At 37.4% G+C, this 14312-nt stretch overlaps 1 protein-coding gene across 10 annotated transcripts in view; it reads left to right on the top strand.

The window, feature by feature from the left end:
* The window catches only part of NFIB (nuclear factor I B), a 169052-nt gene that overhangs the window by 89029 nt on the left and 65711 nt on the right, over positions 1–14312 (top strand). For all 10 annotated transcript variants that reach the window (XM_063180873.1, XM_063180871.1, XM_063180870.1 and 7 more), the window contains exon 3: positions 8475–8528. In XM_063180873.1, coding sequence (XP_063036943.1) covers positions 8475–8528 — 54 coding nt within the window. The remainder of the gene's footprint in view (positions 1–8474; positions 8529–14312) is intronic.

The raw sequence follows: 14312 nt of genomic DNA, 5'->3' as shown, positions 1-14312 counted from the left end.
GTTTTAATTGTGTGTGTGTGTGTGTGTGCGTGTATGAGAATATGGTTAGGCACAGTGATGCATATTTTGTCTATGAACTTTTAGATTACAGCAGATGAAATTAAACCCACTTTATAAAGAACATGTGTATATACTCCTATTTGAGACTTTTTTTCACAAAGATCTCTGATAAAAATAGTGTTACTTGAAGATCCACAGAACTATGGCATTCCTTATGCCCCATGTCTCTTAGAAGTAAGTTAAGTAGCATACGATTGTAAATGTCTGAACTGCTGAGGAATCTGTCTTTTATTATTGTATGATTTAGTGGAGAGTGCAATGCACTTGGAAGAAAAAAAAATGCGGATCTGTCCTAGAGTATTTGCTGAACTATGTTTTTTTTTTGTTCTTTTAAGCTGTAATTTACCATAAAGTGCCTCATCCAAAACTTGATGGAGCAATTTTTCATTGATTTTAACAACCTTTGTCTGTGATTCATGTTAACAAAACGGACTTTTTCTTACTCCTGTCATCCTTATCCCTGGCCTAAGAATGTTGTGGAAATGTGAATTTTATCTCCCTGAACTCTTTTTGCTTTACTGCTCTACAGTTCAACAGAAAGTAAAATCCTGATTGCACGGGACTCAGCGGTAGAATTTACATTGGCTTCCCTGAAACCAGAATCTATGTAGCAGGTTCAAGTTGGATGTCAGGAAGAATTTCTTCACAGAAAGGGTGTCTAGAAACTGTAATGGGCTGCCCATTAGGGAGTCACCATCCCTGGAAGTGTTTAAAAAAAGACTGGATCTGTCTCTTACTGCCATGTCTGACATGTGCTGTCTCTAGCTAACAAGGTGGAATTCAATCATAGGTTGGACTCAATACGCTCAGAGGTCTATTCCAACCTAATTGATTCTGTGATTCTGTAAAGATCTCAGCAATTTGCATTGCATATACATCATGGTCAACTCTGTCTTACAGAACCGAATAGAGTGGATGGTTTATTATGTAGATGAAGATACGTATATGCAAGGAAATTCCTATTATTTGCTTGCAAATATGAACTGTTAAATTAATATAGTCTATCATATAATTTCTTCCTTTTATAAACATCACAATAAATCTTCACTATGTTCTACATTTGCTTTTGGTTTTCTGAAGAATCAGTAGAAAAAGCTCTTAATGAGACATACCTTAATGTAAAAGTTCTTCTTGGTTTCCAAAACCGACTTCTGAATATTTCTGACTATAGTAGTATCCACAGTATCCTCCAGATGGAGAAGATTAAGCATTCATATCTCATCTTTTCTGACTGAATCCAACAACTTTTGGAAAGAAATGTCATTCTTTCACATTCATCCACATATGGCTTGATACCTATGTAAATCTCTTCTTAATGTAAATGTCAAGAAAGAGCTCAACTAATATTATGAGGTATGGGAAATATTTGTTTCAGGCCATGAAAAAATGTAACCCTTTTCTGAACTTAAAAATGTGTGTGTGTGTACATATGTGTATATTCCATGCACAACTTGTAACACAGCTGGGGAAATTTGTTCAGTTTTCAATATGAGCAACGTATGGTCTTTATAAATTGTATAAGAAATATTTTGAATAAATAATTGTTGTGACTTATGTCACATAAACAAATAAAGGAATTTAAATTAAAAAGATAAATCTATGCATGGGATATAAAGCTGAAAATCCTACTATGTGTACTGCTATTTTTGCTCTTGTAAGTGCTTCTAGGTCCTTGGATTTCTTTCAACTATATAAAATCTGAATTTACTCCCAGAGCTCCACTTCTTAACTAGGGCAGTTTAAAAACTAAACAAGGATTGAGTCAGTTAATTAATTTAAATGAGATTACAAATCAGAAACACATTACGTAATGTTGATTTAATTACCATTTTTTATTTACCCAATTAAAATACTCTGAAGGAAAGTTAACTGTCTTGACAATGGCCAGTTGGGTGACTTGGCGGAGGCAGATCTGCTGATAAAAGAGCAGGTGAAGCAGGGAGCCTGCCGTGACCCGCTGGGCTCTGATGCCCCAGCCCACATGGCACTGCCATTGCCCCGACAAGCCCAGGCTGAGACGTGGGGTTTCACACAGCCACAGGCGAGCTTCTCTGGGCTGGGAGGGCACGGGGGCATGTGGTGAAATGGGTCAGCTGATGGCTTAATAGCTCTTGCTGTGTCCAAAGCAAACAAATTTAAACTGAATTGGAAACTGAGCCCAGCTTCTGCTGGCTATCCTGACCAGCTCCCAGCAGAAGTGCCTCCATGGGCTGAGCCCTGAAGGCTTTGTGGAGTGACTTGCTTGCTTGGACTAAAGCCTAGGTACCAACACCAACAGACAGCTCAGCTTATGGGGTGAATAGTCAGCTCTGTTCTTTGCTGCCTTTTTTGGGTAGGTGAAGGTTTGACAGCAGCACTCTTCTGATGTAAAGAACCTAAGTCACTCTTACAGCTCCTGGTGAGACACATGGGTGCTGATGACGCCTGGCTGCAAGGATTACCACATCCAGCCTTCAGGGTAGCTCCTGCTGTTTCACTGGTCTCCTGAGAGGTCCCAACCATGCCTCCTGGGTCACTTTTCTATGCTGCTCATCTACCACCAGTTGTATGAATATGAAACACAATAAAAATGTATAGGACTAGCTCTTTGTGTAGTTACCCAGTGCAATAGCAGAGCTGTCTTGTAAACACAGAGGAAGTCCTTGCAGAATAAGGGTAGTAGAACAATGTTTTTAAAAGAAGTCACTGATTCAGTGTCATGGATGTTTCCAGTCTGGGTGTCATGAACACATATTGCTTACAAGTAAACACTGTTGGGAAAGATGCAAGGGCAAACATGCCTTTCTCACAGTGAAGCCCTACTTGTTTTTTAAGGTGCTGCTTCCTCCTTCTGTGAACTGTGCTGCATACCATATCTCTTCAGGGACATATAATCATGGAATCCTTTAGGTTGAAAAAGACCTTTAAAATCTTGAAGTCCAACTGTAAACCTAACTTTGCCAAGTCCACCCTTAAACTATGGTCCTAATTGTCACATCTCTAGGTCTGTGAAATACCTTCATGGAAGGTGACTTTCTGACTTCCCTGGGTTGCTGATTCCAATGGCTGGCCAACTTTTGGTGAAGAATTTTTTCCTAGTGTCAAAACTAAACCTCCCTAGGTGCAATTTTAGGCTGTGTTCCTCTTCTTTTATCGCTTGGTACATGGAAGAAGAGACTGTCCCCACCCGATTACAAGCTCCCGTCAATCTCCTGCAGAGGGCAATAATGTTCAGCCTCATTTTCTCCAGGCTAAACAATGTCAGTTCCCTCAGAACTCCTAACAGGACTTGTGTTCTACCAAACAAATTGGTGGTGGTGAACATTTTATCAGAAGACCTCAAAGAGTCAAAATTTTCTGCAGAAGTATTTGAATTAAGTGTAATGATCTCTGAAGATGTGAAAAATAAATCCCCCCTCAAGTTAACACACTTACGAAAACAAGGGTGACAGTAGCATTTCCATGTTGGTAGCAGTCTTTCAGTGGATGCTATCCACTTTTCAGTGGATAATGCATCCAAACACTTTTACCTGTTCTATGACAAGAATTGGTGTGAATAATGCTATTAAAATAGTACAGATGGTCTCTATTCTCTGATAGAGAAAGACTACACTAAGAAAGACACTGCTTTTCAAAATGAAATTGTTACAATTGTTTAGGAAGTTTATCAAACCAATCAGTTGCTTTGTCAAGGTAAAATAGTGTAGGCAGTAAAAGGTAGTTATGTAGTAAAATTAGAGTAATTATAAGTCAAGGTAATAATTTAAAGTACAGGGATAAATTAGTTATCTCTTTGTTTTATGGATTTTTGCGGCTCATGTTATTTGCTTTGGAGAAGAGGAAAATGTCTTACTTTTCTTTGCTGTGGATGTTCTGAGAGTCTTTGAGAGATCAAGCAGGGGCTGAGATGGAAGACATTTGAGGTCTCTACCACACTATGGTAACCTGTGATCTTGTGATTTTTCAGGGGTACAACATTTATGTCAAGGGACGTCAGATGGCGAAGTAATCCTGACGTTCTGGAAGGTTGTTGTGATTCTTGTTCATGATAGTGACTCTGTCAGCTGTCAAGTGCTGTATATGAATGTGAAAGTTTGGACAACGTCGTACATGGTTTGGTGATGGCCACATCTCTGTGGTTCCTTATCCCTCACCCCAAAATCAGAGACTATCAAAGAGCAAGGATGTATTTACCTGGTGGTGAATGATTAAATTAGTGTCTATCAGCTGAGATCAGCTGAGGCTGATTAAAGGCTGTCCTCATAGCCTGTGGCAAATAGAAATGTGTTCACTGAAACCACTGAGCAAGTTAATTTCATTAGTGTGATGCCTGTGGACAATCTACTTATTTCCCCAAGACATGGCTTTAGAAAATATCTTCAGATTTTAACACATTCTGCTGCTACTTGTTTTCAGTGCCTTTGGTATTATACTCTAACAGAGAGCCTTAAAACCAAAATTTCTTGTACAGGATGGGGCATAAGGAAAGTATAGCAGCTTACTTTTTAAAGAGAGTATCATATCAGCTAAAAAGTGAAAGGTTGGTTTACTGAGGTGAGCAGTACTAAAAACCCTTCAGGAAGCTGGTGAGCAACAATGTGACTTGCTTGGCTTTGCTGGCATGGGTGTCCTTCCTGCTTGTCAAGGACAATGTGGCTCAAAGGGAGAGAGCATCTCATCCTTTGCTAAATTGACTTTATGGGCACAGCTTTTTAAAATTTTCCTCTGTCTTATGAAGCCAAGACATTTCCTAGTGTACCACAGGGAAAATGGAAGCTTATTTTTTCACTTGAAGCAGGCCTCAGCAGTCAGTTAGTCTTAACTCTGGCTGCGCCGGGAGTTACCTGCACTCACAGATGCTCACTGTGATCAACCCCTGGAAATGAAAAGATAGGAAAAAAATTAAGTATTAAATATATGTCAGCTTCTTGTCTCATCCTTTCATACAGTCTCCCAGAAGCAAGAGTAGTTTGATATAGAGTTTGAATATCTTGGAGATAGCTGTGCTAAATCATGATAAGTTATACATAAAGGGCATCAGGGTTACATGACCTGTTCAAAGTAAAGTCTGGCTTGAATCTGTTTCATATGAGTTGCTCATCCATGGAGCAGTAAGTTATCAAAGATAAGTTTTATCAGTCAGCACCAAGAAGAACAGAGTAGAAGATGTGCTACTGTAGCTGTGAGGTGTGCATGAAAGCCATTTTGGGGAAATAGTATGTGTAGGAGACATTTTGCTCCCTATCAACCACTACAACAACAACAACAACAGCAACAACAACAACAGCAACAACAACAAAAAAACTAAGAGAACTTACAGTTGGGACCTACCTAAATGAAAATTACAAAAATTTCAGTTTCATTGCATAAACATGATGGGATTTGATTTTCTTCTTGTTGAGTATCTTTTCATCCAGCTTCTAGCTTATGAAGTTCTTTGGGTTTTCTTTTGGTGATTGATTTCTTTTGCGTTTGATTGTTGGTTAGGTTTTTTTTTAATTTTTAAATTTTTTTTCATGCGTAAGAGTTATTTGCTGGGACAATTGAATGCCAATCCAGCTAGACAGTGAATTTGTTTTATGTCTTTCTCCATCTCCCCTTCCTGGAAGAAAGGGCTCATGTTGTTAATTAGTGGTCTTGTACAGATGAGGACAAAGAAAGATTTAAAATGTCTTAACAAATCTTTTACTTCTGTAGCTTCTGTGCCTTCCCAAAAATGCTTCTTACTCCCTCTTTTAGAAGAGCATTGCTCCAATGTAGTTGTTCATTCAGTGTTCTGTTTATATGAAGTTATATAATTTAATCCTATAATGACCATGATTCTTTTGTACTTTGCAAAGCTATTTGCATCCAACCAAAACAGAAGAGTGCTTTGTAATTACTGACATTGGTAAGAGAATTGGATCATCACAGGCCATCTCAAGTCTGTGTCTTTCATCTTGAGGATCAGATGCTTCTCTGTGTTTTAAGTGCAGAGTTCCATAGCTTGATGCTCTCATACAGAATAAAAGTCTTTGATTTTTCAGCTGCATTTAGTGAAGGCTTAGATAAGATTTTTCTCATATTCTTCCTCAGTGTTCTCCAAATCTCACTGAGATCTCAGAAGACACAGATTGAGAATCAATACATAAAAGCCATGATTACTGAGTAGTTAACAAAACCCAAAGCTAAGGCTGATTGGAAAATTATAATAAATAGCCAACTGCTTATGCCTACAATTAGAAAATTCTTTGCTATATTTCTTACTATAATAAAAATTGTTCAAACTGCCATTAATCTTTAAATCCTGAATACAGAAACTAGAAGTAAAGGCAAATTTCTGTGCAAGATCTGAAAAATTATTTCACTTTGACATTTTTTAAAATGAATTTTGACAGGAGAAAACTTCAAAAGTTATTTTCTGGTAGGTCTCACTAATTCAGTTTCAAATCTCTGTGATCCTGAACCTATGTTGTTCAAGCTTTATTGGTTTTATCTACTACCAAAATGACAGTTCATTTAGCCACATATCTGCTGTAGTTTTACACTCGGACATTGCTGTGTAACATTAATCCTCTCTTATAATTTGAATTTAAATAGCGATATGTATGGTTTGCAGAGTCAAAGAATGTCTATTAGAAGAACATTCTAATTCACACGGGAAAAAGGATGATTCTCCACAAATTGGTCCATATGTGGAGAAACATTAGACTCTTAGCATTTCTTGTAGCTGATTAAGTTTTTAAATCAACTTGATTTAATTATTTTAAGGGAAGTATCACATCATGCAGAGAAACAGACTGAATGGCTGCATACTGTGCTGCACAATGGGACACCTAAGAGTACCCAGGTGCCAAGCCATGGCAAGGGCAGAGTCCAACTCATAGTCTTGCCCTTCATGTTTCCTGCCCAAGGCTGAAGAAGATAAATGAAATTTCATGGGAAATTCCCTATTCAATGTGCATTTTATTGTGCACAAGAGTGATTTAATTCAGTTTTGGAAAAGTTAGCTGGTTTTTTTTAACACCATTGGAACTGCGTTTTACATGTGCCTTGGAATTCCAGCACTCAGGTAGCTACCCAGGTATATAAATTTTGGGATAACTGCCATTTAGATCAACTTAGTAGAACCTGAGCTGTGAAAAGGACTTCCATCTCAGTTAAAATCTTCTGTAGAATCAAGCTTGTGCTAACTTAAAGAGTTTGAGAGACATGTGAGTCAAGCCATGTCTATGAAGATGCATAATGGGTAGCAACAGAATTAAATTAACTTCTTGTAGCAGGTAGAGGGAATCTCTCATTCTAAGATGTGGAGTACATCAGCTGTAAGAAGAAGTAATGGTAAATGAAGGAAAAATATTTGTTGATATGCACTTTTCTTCTTTTCTATAAAGTTTATTCTTTAATTTGGGCATTGTAAGCAGCAATGCATTCAACAACTCTACATCCAACTGGAACTGATTTGGAGGTAACAGTTTCTATGGTGCTATGATGCAATCTTTTGGTGATCTTACGCCATTAATAGCATCACTACATTTAAAAAAATTGATATTTTTTATTCAGACTCTAAAACAGCTCCAAAACCAGCCTGTATGTGGAAAAACTGGTGATGCCTAATTTATTTTCTTCTTCTCTGCATTTTTTGTTTTTTATATCTTTATTTCTTGCAGTGGAGCAGGTTTTTGTTGTACTATTGATGTGGGAATACAGTGAAAAGTAGATATTTTTAAAAGAAACTGTTTTTATGAATAAGGATATAATTTATTATTTAGTGTATTAACATGAAATTGCATTCTGATTTTGATTCAATAGGTGCATGTAGGTGCAAAAGAACACAGTTTGAAGTCTACAGTATTTGAGTTTTGTTAGTTTTTACATTACATAACCTTAATTTCACAACAGCAGTTCTCATGGGCTAGGAGCACAAAGACCATATTGTATTTAAACAGACTGTCGTATCCTCATTGCAGTCATGAGTCTGTGGAAGCAATGTAGGCCTTTGTGCTTTAAGGAGAAGCTAAGGCAAAAAGCCTCATCACCGCAAGCACCACTAATTGCCTGATCCAGTGTGTCTCTCTGGTCATTGCCTGAGAAGTTACCTCTGCTTTGCTCATTATGCAATATTATATTTGGGGGATGGTGGGAAAGGGAATGAAGAGGTACCCTTGTAAATGTGCTTACAACTTTAGTATTTAACTGAATGACTCTCTTGTCCTTATTCAGTGATCTACAAGTTCCTCTTATGAGGATCATTGCATCTTTCACAATGTTTCTACCTCTGCATAAAATAGCTTACAGGTAGAGTGTTTGTTCAATAATGCGTCACATAGAAAGTCAGGGAAATGACCTTTAAAGAATAAAGTAAAGCATTAGTTTAATAGTTAATAGAGGGTATTAAAAGATTGCGAGATACTTGCAAAACAAATTATTAAAACATTTCTTTCATTTCTTTATAGATTCTGGGCAACCAGGAAGTCCAAGCCACAATGATCCTGCCAAGAATCCACCAGGTAAATATAAGTTCCAGAACATGTGCATCTAACATTGTTTGAGAACAATGATACTACTGATAATGGCTAAAAAGAGTTTAATTATTCAGCAACCTATCTTGCGCTGGTAAAAATAATCAGGATAAATTGTGATACTTTAGTTCCTCTAAACTGGCTGTGCCTTAATTGCTATTTCATCAATATTAATTTTATCTAAGGAGTTTTACTTTCATCTCATGCGTTTTAGAATTTTCTAAGTGGGGATGGGCAAGGAGGTGGGAGTAAAGAAACAAGGTCCTAAATAACTTTATTTTTATAAAAGTCTTCCAATACTATTAGTTTTCTTTCATCTCAGGCAAAAGAAAATTGACCTATGTTTAAACTCTGTGACTACACTACCAGCTTTTTTACTTTTCATATGTGCTTTATAAAATAAAAATGTGTTAATTTAAAATTATTTTTTGACATCAGCTGAGACCAGTCTTTGAACATGTAAATGCATCATGGCTGGTGACACTTGATATTCCTTTGAGAGAGATGTTAGTGTAAATCGTCCTTTCAAGGATTCTTTTAAAATAAAAACACAGGAGAAAATCAAACCCAAGTTTTGCCATTCCAGTCTGTTTAGACAAAAGGTTCCTTGAATTTTTATGAGCCTATCCTTCTAATCAATTGAGCTGTGCTAGTAAATCTTGTAAACCTTTGCCACGTTATGAATTTTATCAGACTAAGACAAACAATTGTGACAGACACTATATCACTTCTTAATGACCAAGGAGTGACTCTACCCACCATCATCATCACATTGTATCTTCTCATTTTAACTCTCAGAAGATATGTGTATTTGAAACAAGTTGCAACTGACTCAGTTTGATCTTCCAAATAAGAAATGAAGCATATTCTGACCAAGATGTAATTTTGTGTTGCTGGGCAGCTAACATATACATGTATATTTTCTGGATCTGTTACATTAGGATAAACAGTCTGCTTTGTGGTTGTACCATTTTATAATATGCGTGTCATCAAAGAATTCTCTATTTGTGAAATATGTCATGTGTATTGCCTGTGAATATCCAAAAGTGGGAGAACCATCAAAGATTGTTATACATAAAGTCATATTCCTGTAACATAAACCCCAGACATGTATACTTGAAGATAGCAGATGTATTTTAGAGGTAAGAGGACAGAACAAGTCAAATAATATCATTCTAAGCTCCAATGCAAGCAATTTTTTTTCTTTAAGGGATCATGCAGGTTTGTTATCAGTTTCAGTTGGAGACTTTGATGCTATTTCTTTCCAAACTGTGTGGGATTTTGACAGTGAAATTTTATTTTTCTACTAAATGCATGCCCACAATATGTAGAATAGTGGTTTAAATACCCAAAGAAGCAAATTGACTCATAAAATAAATGTGAAAATTACTCTATAGATAATTACTGTTTTTGAAACTTGGACCATTCAACCGTAGAAAACTTATTTGCTTTTAGAACATCCCTATAAATGCAAGAAAAGCCAAGCACATTACCTTACCCCTTGTGATCTTGAAGGACTTTTTTGTAGCTTCTGGGTTTGGGAAGCTGCAGGCAGATTCAACTCTCCTTCAGCATATTTTAAAATTCTGGTTTTGAAGTGCCATTTAGCATTTGGAGTAGGAAGGTGGCAGTATGTGTTTTACTAGTGAGGATCACACCCTATAGTGAGTCCAGTCCCTCCAGCCCTCAGCCTTACCTCCAGTAAGGAGTGATCTTGTTGCCAGTAGCAGAGCCTTGGGCAGGCAGCAGACAAGCTGCATAGGCTTTCTTGTGGGCAGACTTATGGGTCAAGATGTAATGTTTGACAAACTCCACTGTCTCAGAAGCTGAAGGGATGTAAAAAGCAGATAACTCTGAAACATCATGAAACTTTATGCTTAAAAACCGAGCACAGAACTTTCTCATGATTTGGTGTCACTGCAGCCAGTATTACCCCTTTGTCTGCTGCCAGGTGGGGACAGAAAATAGAAGCTGTGCCTTGGTTCCCTTGAAACCTTTCATTTAAGCAGAGACAGAAGGGTAATTGAATGTCATCTGTTGGATGATGACCTTCTAGCTTTGTTCAGCTTCCCTGTGTAATACTGTTTTGGAGTTAAACTGGCAAGGTGAAAGTGCTGTGGTTTGTGGGATAGCAGAATACAGGACTTCTGGGGCTGTGCAGGAGAATGAGAAGGAATTGCATGCCATTCAGCTTCTCTGGGAAAACCACTACTGTCCTATTCTTTCTTACTAAACTTGACACGATTCTTATTATTAGAGCCAGACAGTCACTTCTGTCAGAACCCTGGGGGATATCCACTCTGAGGTTTGTTTTCAGTCCTCAGCCAGGAGTATGTGGATTGGTAGTGCCAGGAGGGTTGTTCTTCTAGCATGTTTTGTTCTAGTGCCTGTACGTCAAGGAGCCAGGTTGCTGGCAAGGGATGTGTGCTGCTAGCTTTTGGATGCCACCCCTTTCACAAGGATACTGCCAAAGAAGAGGTTGCTGGAAACTGAGTGGTAGTTGGCAGAGCTGTTGGTGTTAAGAGTGGTTTTTTCCTAGGTTTGGCGAGACTGTTGCATTCTTTAGGGTGTCTGGTAATTTGCTGTCCTAACAACAAGTCGCAGAGAGAGTAATGTCACTTGCCAAACAAAAGAACATGAAGAGCATTTGTTGGAATTCTTTACAATATGTTCCTAATATTTTGATAGCTCAATGCAGTGATAAGACCTGTGGTGTAGCTTGTGGTGATAGTGGTATGTAGCTTTTGTGGCTACATCCAGGGGTATCGTCCTCTAAGTTTTATTTTTCCATAACTTTTAATTATTTTTTTAATAAAATATATTATTAAATATATATTTGTATTAGCATGTTTTTATAAAGGCTTAATCTTGTTTTTCAGAGGGCTGGGTTGTAAATTTTGCTTCTCTGCAGGTACTATTAAATAAGTTCCAGACAGATAGGTGAGCAGAACTGAACTGAGAGAGGAGAAAAATCTGAACACTACTGTTGTCTGCATCAGCCTTCAAGTTCCTGGTATAGAAAAGTTTGTGCTGTACTAGCATAGTCCTAACTATTAAAAGTTTACATTATTTAAAAGAGAGAATGGACATGACAAAGGCCCCAGTGAGGGTGTCTGAACAGATAGAGGCACACCTGATTAGAAATTTGAAAATGCCCATATTTTTGCACACAAAAAACAAACACCAGCAAGCCACCAAAACCCAAACATAATCAAAGTACTTTAGGCCTGTCTTGTTTCTTTGTGCTCAGAATGTTCTGAGCTACAGCTGAAGCAGTCTGTTAAAGGTAACCTAGTTTGGCAGTTTCAGTCTAACGCTGCATCATTATTTGCTTCCTCCAAGTTCCATAGGTCTTTTATACAGTTTAAGAAAATCCAAAAAATAAGTCTTCACAAGTGTATCTGGAAATAGGTGCAGTGATGTGGCAGGATATGTGCTGAAGACAGAAGATGTCATCTTTTAGTAAATTAATCTCTTAAGCATGAGAAAATTATGAGGGTGAGTAAAAAGAGAAAAATATCTAGAACTGTAGTTAAGCTAATGATATTGACCCCAACCATAACAATATGGTCTTCAAAGATACTGTTCTTACTAGCCAGTTGTTCTTGGTGAGGATTTTCTAGATTTTGCTTTGCTTTATTATTCTTTCCCTTTCTGCCTGCGGACCACAATGACTTGATATTATTAAGACTTCTTACCATTTGCCCTTGGTTTGAGGTTGCTGCTTGGCAGATTTGATTTATACATCAGCATTAACACAACTGTGTCCAGTTGTTTCTGTGCTGCTCAAATCTTTGAAGACAGCCTTTATAAGCAACTAAAATAGGAGTAAAAAGTAGCAACATTGATAAACACCATGTGGATAGGACGGGGAGGAGACTCAATTAGCTGTGAAGATAATTTTAAATCATTTTTTAATGGGTGCCTTCTATATTTTGGAGCCATTTTTGTCCAGCAATGGGGAATACAAAAGATAGCTTTTCAGGAAGTGCAAAGAAAACCTAGCTATCCTGACACAAACAGGTCTGAGCCTTTTTGTTGAGAGAAGATGAGTGTGTTCAGATTTTTCCTTTTATCCAAGCAAATGAGTTCGGGTTACTAGAGCTATGTTTCCTAGCAAGTGGCAAACACTAGGTTTTTTATTTGTTTTGACTTTTTTCTTGATACAATTTACTTGATTTTAGCTGGTTTAAAAATTTTTTTCATAAATTTTTATGACTGTAAGATCAGTCAGGATGCAGAGAACTCAGATTTGAGCTTTTGTGCTAATAAATATTAAATTATTTATATGGGATAACACTTCTAGATGAAGAGATGGACAAACTGTCTCTGTGTCTTTGCCTTTCATTACACCCCATTGGTTTCCTTCTTTCTTTCACAATAATCCAGAGTATGTTGTCAGGGAATTTGCCTAGAGATAAAATCCTTAATCTGAATGAGGCATAGCACCATCCTTACTGTACTGGAATTGTTTTTCCTCTTCTATTTTCCCTAGAAATTTTATGTTAGGTACCAATTCCAAAGAAGACCTGAGTGAAATCTCCAGCTCTGAAGTTAGTTTTGTTTTGTTTTATTTGTTTTTTTAGTTAAAGAAGGTGTTGCAAAAAACCTTGCAATGAGCCTCACCCATCTCTCAATATGCAAATCTGTCTTGCAGCTGTAGAGCCCCAAAGGCTTTCCTTGCACTCTCTTATGGCCTAGCAGCCATTGGGTGAACATTTTTTTGGGTCAAGCCCTTAGAAATGTGTAATAAATTTGACTACATATTTCTGTTTCAGATGGAAGTATTTCAGTATTAAGTTTTAGAATTTGTAGTTTCAGAAATAACCTCTGAAGAGGAACATGGTCTCAACCTTTCCACCCTTTTGGAAATGCAATAAACAAACGTCTTTGAATTTTGAATGTCTCAGGCCACAGATACTTTCATTATTTTCTTCTATTGCAAGCTACTGTCTTGTGGGTGGAGAATTAGCCCTATAATTAATTGGAATAGAAGAGATATTCCCTGGCGTCATCATTGTAAGCAGATTTTCTTGTGGAAGTGATGATGGCATAGTAGCAGTATAGGGAATTCCAACAGAATTGTGTTTGAGCTGTCCTTTATGAAACTGCTGTGTGAAAAAGTGATGCTGTGATCAATTCTCATGCTGATTCAGATGCTGTTGTGTTCTATAGTGGATGTGATGGTTTTACTTCAAAGCATGCACAGAGAAAAAATTACTAAAAGCTCTTATGTTATCAGCTAGAATTCCAGAAACCTCCTTTGGCATCAGAAAATTCCCTTTTGGTACCTACTAGTCCTATAGCTGTTAGAAAGCAGTTCCCCCAGCTTTTTCTTAAGTCTTGGCTGTAGCTTTGGTATATCCTGAGACCCTCTGGAATAGAAAGCAATATGTATATGTGTTACTTACCCTTTCTGTTTCTTGCTAGGTTTCAGGGCAGCTCACTTCTTGAATTCTAGCCATGGATTTCAGAATCCATTAAACCTGGTTTTTACTTCTTCAAATTAATGCAACACAGATGACTATTTTTCTGTCTATAATTTCGAGGATGACAAATATCTCATTTGTTTCTGAAAATGGCGCATTTGGCTTTTTAGATCCTAATTGTGTTAAAAGTTCAGTGGAGTCAGGGGGTCTTTTTGCAAGTTTGTTTCCTGTTCCGGTTACAACATTATTGCAACTTTCAGGGGAAAAGAGCCCAAACCAAGCTGTGGGTATTCTGCATGACTGCAGAAGGTAGTGTGATAACAAAAATAGCCTCATTCTCTAG

The sequence above is a fragment of the Melospiza melodia genome, chromosome Z (genome assembly GCF_035770615.1).
Source record: "Melospiza melodia melodia isolate bMelMel2 chromosome Z, bMelMel2.pri, whole genome shotgun sequence".
Lineage (NCBI taxonomy): Eukaryota > Metazoa > Chordata > Aves > Passeriformes > Passerellidae > Melospiza > Melospiza melodia.
This window is presented reverse-complemented; position numbering and strand designations above follow the sequence as displayed.